General features: G+C 62.8%; 1 protein-coding gene across 5 annotated transcripts; it reads left to right on the top strand.

The window, feature by feature from the left end:
• The first annotated feature begins 161 nt into the window (after positions 1-161).
• Positions 162-8,226, top strand: TSPAN17 (tetraspanin 17). 5 transcript variants are annotated; one of them, XM_004587391.2, is made up of 9 exons: positions 162-449; positions 3,695-3,745; positions 3,843-3,989; positions 4,745-4,915; positions 5,398-5,523; positions 5,905-5,952; positions 6,354-6,470; positions 6,550-6,611; positions 7,186-8,226. In XM_004587391.2, the coding sequence occupies exons 1-9, from the start codon at positions 363-365 to the stop codon at positions 7,220-7,222; spliced, it is 846 nt and encodes a 281-aa protein (XP_004587448.1). In that variant the 5' UTR covers positions 162-362; the 3' UTR covers positions 7,223-8,226. The 5 variants fall into 5 exon arrangements, 4 of the variants coding, with proteins under 4 accessions (XP_004587448.1, XP_058533517.1, XP_058533518.1 ...); XR_009247173.1 differs by having other exon boundaries at positions 183-449; positions 5,909-5,952; positions 6,550-6,662; XM_058677534.1 differs by having other exon boundaries at positions 183-449; positions 5,909-5,952.
• Positions 8,227-8,835: the final 609 nt, after the last annotated feature.

Raw genomic sequence — 8,835 nt, 5'->3', positions numbered from 1 at the left:
GGGGCTCCGGCGGGGGGCGGGACTCCGAGGAGGACGCCTGCGCGGGAGGGCGGGGCTCCGGCGGGGGTGGTACCAGAGCCGGGCTGGGGCGGGACTGGGGCGGAGCTCGGGCGGGGGGCGGGGCTCCGAAGGCCCGTGTCGGCCGGGCTCCGGACGCCGAGGGCGGTCCCTGCGGGGAGGGCGGTCCTTGCGGGGCGGGCGGGGCCCGAGCGGTGCTCTGTGAGGCCGCGGCCATGAAGCCGCAGCCGCCCGGCTAGGCCCCGGCTAGGCCCCGGGCGGCTCCAGCCCCGGGCGGCCCGCGGAGGGCTCCCCAGCCCGCCCCCTCAGGCTCGGCTTCCCGGGCCGGCGGGCGCCCGCTCACCATGCCCGGCAAGCACCAGCACTTCCAGGACCCCGAGGTCGGCTGCTGCGGGAAATACTTCCTGTTTGGCTTCAACATTGTCTTCTGGGTGAGCCCCAGGGTCTGCGTCAGGCCTCGTGCGGCCCTGGAGAGAGGGGCGGGTGGGGTGCAGGACCAGGTTGTCTCTGCCGGGAGACCCCCAACCCCGCTGCCTGTGCAGGAGCTGGGGGACTGGCCCCCCTCCGCCCTTGCACCCCCACACCTCCACCCGGAGGCCTATGGAGAGGCCTGGGTTGCTGGGGTCCCCTTCTCTGGCGGCGCTGGGGGTGGAGGGAATCTCCCTGAGGAATCGGGGACAGTGGGAAGATGTTGCCTTGAAGACCCCAGGTGAACCCCGGTGCAGGGCACCCTCACGTTCGCCCAGCCCGAGACCCTGGGAAGTTGAGGAGCGCAGGCAAGGCCGGCTGGGTGCCCTGCCCTGTGTCCTTGCTTGTCCAGTGCAGGGCTGTGTGCACGTCTTAGGTTCTTGCTAAGAGGGGGTGGGTCAGAGCCCTGCCCCCACCCTAACCGGGCGCGTGGAAGCTTGTGGGCAGCGACGGGCAGCGTGGACATGTCACAGCTGACTGCCAGAGAGGGGGCTGCTGCTGGGGTGGCATCTGTGCCCTAGGCCCTGCCAAGTCCTCCCTCCCCTACCCCGTCTCCAAAGCTGCTGGTTCTGTACTCTGCTGCCCATGCCTCAAGTCGAAATGACAGACCAGCAGGGCTCAGGGATCTGGCCGTCCTGGACCCACCTGCTGTGGGCGCTCACCCGTGTGTGTGTGTGTGTGTGTGTGTGTGTGCATCGTTCAGAGATTGTGGGTCAGGCCTGCCTGGGAGTGCCCTGGGTCGCTGCTGCCCCTCCTGGGAGGTAGTGACAATGAGGTCTGCCTCCTAGGATGAACAGACCGACAGTTCCATAGAGCTGACTGCCTGTCACCAGGGGGAGAGCTGAATGAGTCCGCACAGAGGGTTGGGACAGAGGTGACCTGGACTATCCCTGGGAGGGGAACAGGTGTGAGTGGCCGAGGCTTGTTCCAGAGGGAGGGTGGAGGTGGATCCAAGCACTTGACTTTTCATGGAGTGGAATGGTATGGACCTTGCTGCTGGAGGGATGGGTGGGTGAGCGGCAGTAATGGGGTGGGCTGGGGCCTTGCTGGGGCGGTGAGGACCCTCCAGGGCAGCTCTTGAAGCTGAGGCCTCCACATAGGCCTCAGGAGGGTTTCAGGTGGCCCAAGGCAGTCCCTGTATCACAGGCCCACAGGTGTGTGTGTGTGTGTGTCTTCATGTTAAGTAGGCTCTACCGTTGCCCTGAGCTGACCCCACGGCTGTAGTGTCTGAGATGCTGGGTCTTGGGCAGGACTCACCGTCGGTGAATCTGCAGCAGGCCAGTTTCTAAGGTGGTCCTGCTGTATGGCCCGCGGAGGGGGATTCCCTTGGTGGAGAGGGGGGCCCCTCGCCCTCCTGCCCTAGTGCTCACTCACTGCTCCTAGGGGGCCGGATTCTCCCCAGGACCTCCAGCACCCGCTGGGGATTTGCCTTCTTTTCCATTCCGGGTGGAGGTGACCTGAGGGCCTGTGCTCTGTGGATCTCTGCATTCCAAGGCAGAGTGACAGAGAAGAGGAGAGACAGAAAGATCTTCCGTCTGCTGGTTCACTCCCCAAATGGCCACAATGGTTGGAACTGAGCCGACCTGAAGCCAGGAGCCAGGAACTTCTTCCGTGTCTCCCACATGACTGCAGGGGCCTTAGGATCTGAGCCATCCTCAGCTGCTTTCCCAGGCCACAAGCCAGGAAAGACCTTGCTTGGATGGGAAGTGGATCAGCCAGGACACGAACCAGCACTCGTATGGGGTGCCAGCACCACAGGCATAGGCATCATGGCGCCAGTCTCATCTCTCTTTCTCTTTCTAAAGATTTATTTAACTGAAAGGCAGAATGACAGAGAAAAATATCTTCCACCCCCTAGTTCACCCTCTGGATTCCCACAACAGCCAGGGCTGAAGCCAGGAATTCCATCTGGGCCTGGCGTTGGTGGCAGGAGCCCAGCTCCTTGGCTCATCGTCTCCCGCCTTCCAGGAAGCTGACTGGGCAGTGAGCTGATACTTGAACGAGGTGCTCCCATGTGGCATGCAGGGATCCCAAGTGACTGGCCCACCTGTTATGCCCACAATGCCTGCTGCTCTGAAACATGAGAACCCTAAGCTGGTCCCCGTTGCCTCCCGCTTGATTTCCTTTGCGGGACCCATGAGTATCTGAGGTTTCTTTGTTAGCTCACAGTCCATTTCCCCCAGTGAAGCAAGTGAAAAGTTTGATGCACATGGCCACAGTCAGGTGCACGCAGGGACCGTGAGCAGGGGCAAAGCCTGCGTGGAGACCGGAAGCTGCCAGTGTGCTGGCATGGAAGGGAGCCTTGAGGCTGAGGTTGGATCCCATGGGGAGTGAGCCTGCAGGCCTGGGGGGCCAGGGGGAGGCAGAGGAAGAACCGGGGAAGGAAGGGGTGAGGCTAAGTTAGAGAGAGGGGGCAGGAGGGAGGCAGCAGTGGTCATGAACTGGCTAAGCCAGGGGGAGTGAGAAAAGGGGGATTTGGGTTTACATCCCAGACCCAGCGTGGGCGAGGAAGGGGAGGGACAGGAGCCAGGGATGGGAGCAAAGGAGAAAGCAGGTGGGTGGGAGACCTGCCCTGCCCAGGGCTTGGGCAGGACGCAAGCCTCTCCTAGGGACACTGGGTATCCACACTGGACACCCAGAGAGGGCAGCTGCCCTTGACTGTCCAGGGCTCCTCCCAGTAAGGCAATTGCCAGGATGACGCAGTGGGTGATGGGGGGCGGGGAGGGTTGCTAGAGAACTCCACAGCAGGTGTCCAGGAGACCCAGGCCAGATGTTTCCGAGGGCAGGGTGGGTGCTGGGCAGGAAACTGCATTGTTGAGTTGACCAGGGGTCGTTGTGAGCTGTGGAACAGCTGAGGCTGGCAGGAGGCAGTTCCTGCTGGGGGCTGGGGGCCTAGGACCCCAATGCTGGCCCTCGGGAAGGGGATAAGCAGGTGTGCAGGCTGTGGCTGGCTGCATTGTCTTGCTGCTCTCTGCCCTGCTCCAGACTGAGGTCCCAGGAAGGTGTCTCTCACCAGCCTGGGGTAACTGGTTCTGCACACGTATCAGGGGGTATGTTTTTGGGGAAGTGGGAGGGACCCCCCTGTCCCCCACCCCGCCTCTCCTCCCTGGCTTCCTGAAAGCCCTGAGGGCTGAGTGTGGGGTGGGTGGGTGGGTGGCTGCTGCCCCTGCTGGTTCCCAGCCCTGAGCTGCTGTCACTCCTCCCACAGGTGCTGGGCGCCCTGTTCTTGGCCATTGGCCTCTGGGCCTGGGGTGAGAAGGTAAGGTGATGGGCAGGGGGGCGGGGCTGCCTTCCACCCCAACTCCCCCCCCCCAGGCAGCCCTGTCCTCACACCTGCCCCTGCTCCCTGGCCTCAGGGTGTGCTGTCCAACATCTCTGCGCTGACGGACCTGGGGGGCCTCGACCCCGTGTGGCTGTTCGTGGTGGTGGGCGGTGTCATGTCGGTGCTGGGCTTTGCTGGCTGTATCGGGGCCCTCCGGGAGAATACCTTTCTGCTTAAGTTTGTGAGTGTCCATTCCCCACCCTACCACGCCTCTCACCCGCTGGGGCCCCAAGCCTCATCCTTCCTGGTCCTTGTGGTTGGTGCAAGGGAACAGGTGGCTCTTTCATTAGTGCCGTGTTTTCAGTGCTTGTTAGGGTACTTTCTGGTACTAGTGACTAGAATCCAGCAGTCGGTCAGTCTGAGCTTAAGAGGGCAGTGACTGGCTCCGATAAGCAAAGCCCAGGGGGTTGCTGACCGCGGGCATGGTTGGATCCAAGGGCCACTGCCGTGACTCGGCCTGGGTCCTCTCTGTTTCTCTGCTGTCGCTGGGTTGGCTTCATTCTTGTGGGTGATGGAATGTTCAAGAACTTCACCCTGCCCACCCAGGAACTCCTCCTCCTGCTGGGGGCCCTAGCTTTCTCTTCCTAGCGTCTGTCCCAGAGTGTTCTAACTGCCCGTCCTTGGCTTTGATTGGCTGTCTCCAGGCCAATCTCTCCAGGCCCTGGGGAGGGAGTGCTCGGATTGGTGGGTTGGCGGCACCTGCTCACTCCTTATCTGGATGGGGTGGGAGGTAGCCATGCCTCCGCTGGAAGCAGGGAAATTTAAAGTAGAAGGTGGTTTTCCTAGAAGGGGTGCAGAGGTAGGGACGGTGCAGCGGTAGGGACAGTGCTGCCACCTCTAGCCTTAGGGTACAGCTAAAATGCTTGAAGGTGGGGAGCTGGGGGCAGTGCTCTTGCAGACGCCCCGAGAGCCCCACTCACTACGCCCCACCCCCAGTTCTCCGTGTTCCTCGGTCTCATCTTCTTCCTGGAGCTGGCGACAGGGATCCTGGCCTTCGTCTTCAAGGACTGGATCCGGGACCAGCTCAACCTCTTCATCAACAACAACGTCAAGGCCTACCGGGACGACATCGACCTCCAGAACCTCATCGACTTTGCTCAGGAATACGTGAGTCCCGCAGCCACCTGCTGGGGGCACCCATGGGCACGTGCCGGGGGAGCAGGTGTCCCAGAGGACAGCAGGGCCCCGAAGGGACTCTGACGTGCCTTTGCACGGGGAGAAGGCATCCTGGTGGCACGGCCGGTCTTTGTGTTGCTAGCCTCACGGGGACTCGGGCCCAGGAACCGGAGGCTGCAAATGGCCAGGACTCGCGGCACACTGCAGAGGAAGGAACTTGACAGAGATATAGAGAGCAGTGGCAGAGGCGTTTCTGATTGTTGGCAAGCATGACACACTGTGTGTGTGTGCTTGTCCTGTTCACACCAGCATCGCCAGGCGGGGGGCAAGGGGCAGCGAGGTGCCCCTTTCCGCACCGCACTCACCATCTCTGCTCTGGGGCTCTGAGGTCCCCTTGGCTTGGGGCTTGTTCCCACAGGCTGGGGCCCTCGGGCTGGGCTGGCCTCACCTGGCATGCTTGCACCCTCTCACAGTGGTCCTGCTGTGGAGCCCGAGGGCCCAACGACTGGAACCTCAATATCTACTTTAACTGCACTGACTTGAACCCGAGCCGGGAGCGCTGTGGGGTGCCCTTCTCCTGCTGCGTCCGGGACCCTGCGGTGAGGAGGGGCTGGGGCGTGGGAGTGGCAGGCTGGGGGCAGAGAGGGAGAGGCAGGGATGGCTCAGGGAGCACCCTGCACCTGTGCCCCACGCTGAGCCTGGCTCCCAACAGCATGAACTTGTGGTCGGCTGGAATGGGGAGGGGGCTCCCACACAGTGACAGCCCTCCCTCTAGCCACAGCTCCCCCTGGGACACCAAGGCGCCCCTCTTCCAGGCCTTATTGAATGTGAGCAGGCAGGGACTGTTGTGGTGTTGTGTGGGAGTGGTGACTGGCTTCAGGGCGGAGGGTGTGGTGGCCAGTGGCACCACCTGGTGGGCAGGAGGAGCTGATTGCTGGCATCCGTGCCTGCTGTGTGGCTGACCAACCTGTTGCCCTCAGGAAGATGTCCTCAACACCCAGTGTGGCTACGACGTCCGGCTCAAGCTGGTGAGAGCGCTGGGGCTGGGGGCAGAGGGAATCCTGGGACAGGAGAGGGGCCTCCTCCAAAAGGCGTTAGGGATTTTGCAGGGAGCGGATACCATGTCCCAAGCGCCTGTCCACGCAGTCCCTGGGGCATGGGTCTGTGTGGGCCTGCTTGCTGCAGCTCTGTGGCTCATCTGCCACCAGGCCTGGCTTGGCCCTGGGCGTGCTGTGCTAACGAGAAGCAAAGGCTGATGAACACAGCAGACTCTCCAAGAGTGTTTGGAAGAAGTGGAAGGGGATGGGCTAGGAGCTGGCAGCTCCGGGAGGCCTCTCGGAGGAGCGGGTGTCTGTGGTGGAGCTGCAAGGGATATGTGAGTGGGGCTGCCACGCCACAGGCCCCTCAAGCCCGGTGTGTGCTCCCCCAGGAGCTGGAGCAGCAGGGCTCCATCCACACCAAGGGCTGCGTGGGCCAGTTTGAGAAGTGGCTGCAGGACAACCTGGTCGTCGTGGCTGGTGTGTTCGTGGGCATCGCTCTCCTCCAGGTACCGCGCCTGGCCCGCCCCACCCTGGCCTGCCCACTCGTGCCACTGGCCCTGTCCTGACCCGCCCTTTGCCTTCCAGATCTTTGGCATCTGCCTGGCTCAGAACCTCGTGAGTGACATCCAAGCCGTGAAGGCCAACTGGTGAGGCCGCCACGGGCCATGAGCGCTCACCTGGCCTGCCCGGGGCCGCTGGTAGGGGCCCCCAGGAGCCTCCTCCTGAGCCAGGCTGCGGGAGGCATTGCTGCTTATGCCTGACCCTCAGGGCGGTCGCATACATGGGTGCACAGAGCCTATTCCCAGGGAACACCACGCTGGCTCTGCCTAGCCCGGAGCTGTGCCTAGCATGGAGCTGTGTGTGTGCTGAGTGTGTGCTATGTGGGTCTTGTGTGTCTTTGTGTCTGTGTGTCTGTGTGCTTGTGTGTCCCTCCTGCTGTGTGGTGGCTTGCCAGGAGATTAGGAAGGGTACAGCTAACATGGAGGGATTGGGGGAGGTCCTGCCTGTGTCCCCTGCCCCACACCGGGATACACACTGGGATAGCCCTCTGTATGGCTGCAGTGGGTGGGCTTTGGGGTCTGCCGTAGCCCAGACCACTGCCTCAGCCAGCCTCAGAGCTCTCTTTCCCACTAGCTGCAACCTTGAGCCTGTCAGGAGCCCCCCTCAGCCTCAGTCTTCCAGGCTCTGCAGTGGTTCCAAGAACTCTCTCTTGCCTCTCAGGGTCAAAGGTGACGATGGCTACAAACTACTGCAATAAGCAGCAACGGCTCACGCCTACCACCTCCGTTTCCGTCAGCCACAGGCCCCTGGCGAGTTGTCTGGGGCCTGGGAGCTTCCACCTGCCAGCCAGCCCTTCTGAAAGAACCTCCACATGGCCACGTACCCAGGACACCAACTGCCCTGGTCACTGCCTGGCACTGTCTGCTCACCTAAGTGCCCTGCCTGACCCCAGAGGCCAGGAGTCGGCCTCCTTGCCTCTGTAGGTTGTGCCCTGCAGACCCCACAAGGCCCTGTGCACCAAGCCAGGAGCACGAGAGAAAAGAGGGGGCTGGACCTGGCCAGTCAGTGGGCATGGCGCCAGGGTCTGCCTGTGTGTGGGGGGTGTAGTGAGGTAGGTGCCACGAGAGCAGCCCAAGGCTGGGTGGGAGTTCAGAAGATTTTGCAGAAGCGGTGACTGGAAGCCAAGGGCGTGGCTGCTGCGGGGTGGGGTGGGAACTGGGGCTATGGATGGGTTGACTCCCAGGAAGATGAAATTCAAAGTCGATTCCTGTGGCCTGCGGAGCTACCTCCTGGCCAGCAGAGGGCGCCAGCACAGCGCCGCCGCCCCCGCTGCTTGCTTCCTGCCGCATCTCCCAAGTAGAGCCACTCCCTCTCCCTGCTACCGCTTCAAGTTCAGGGAATTCGCAGACTTCCTAGAGGAGCAAGGCCTCAGGCCAGGGAAGGATGGCTGCTGCCCCAGCTGCAGCTTTGCCAAGTGGGACAGGTGTGGCGTGACCTTGCCCTTCCCCTCCCTGGGTTGTGGGTGACGGGAGGGGCCTGGGCTCCCTTGGAGGCCTCGGGGCCAGGTGGGACTGATGGACAGACGTTGGACACGCATACGTGGTGAGACCTGCCTCGTTCCGGCTGTCCCACTGTTCACTGGAGACGCTGCTTTGTGAAGAGGGAAGCGGCTGCCCCACCTCCCGGATGCTGGCAGCTTGCCTTGGAGAGCAACAGAGAGTGGCAGGGACCGTGGTGGAGCCCAGTGTCAGAGGGACAGACTTCGGGTTTGAGCTACTCTTGAGTTCTCCCTTCTTGGCCGTGAATGAGGTCGATCCAAACAAAAGGCCTCAGGCCCAGCGTCAGGCCCTTGGACCGCTGTGGTTTCCTCTGGGACAGACACCCACCACTCGGGGTGCTGGGTGTGGGGGCCTGCTGCCAGCGGCAAGGCTCCTGGTGCAGACGGGAGGGGCACTGGGCACGGTGGCTTGTGGATGCCACAATAAATGCAGCTCACAGTCTGGTGTCTTGTGTCCTCTCGTGCCCCCTCCCACAACCTCACGCCACCCTGTGCCAAGGAAGGCTGGGCCTTGGCAAGGAGCATGTTTGCTGGGCGTGCACAGTGGGCAGGTGCCTCCCTCCCCCAGGTTGGCCCACCAGTGGTGTTCTGCACCGCAGCTCCTGCCCTCCGGAGAAGGGACTGAAATGTTCCCCCAGTGTGAACTGGGCATCCCCATGGGTGTCCAGGTTGACAGGAGGAGAGCAGGGTAGGCCAGACAGGTCGACCTTGCTGGTAGCTATGGGCGCTGTGTGGGGAGCCTGGGAGAAGGGCTGGGAGCAGGCACCTGCTTGGGGAGACCGCTGTTGGGTGTCAGCTCCTGAAAAGGCCCT

Source organism: Ochotona princeps, chromosome 19 (genome assembly GCF_030435755.1).
Source record: "Ochotona princeps isolate mOchPri1 chromosome 19, mOchPri1.hap1, whole genome shotgun sequence".
Taxonomy (NCBI): Eukaryota; Metazoa; Chordata; class Mammalia; order Lagomorpha; family Ochotonidae; genus Ochotona; species Ochotona princeps.
Note: the sequence above shows the minus strand (reverse complement) of the source record. Positions and strands in the feature narration are given on the sequence as shown.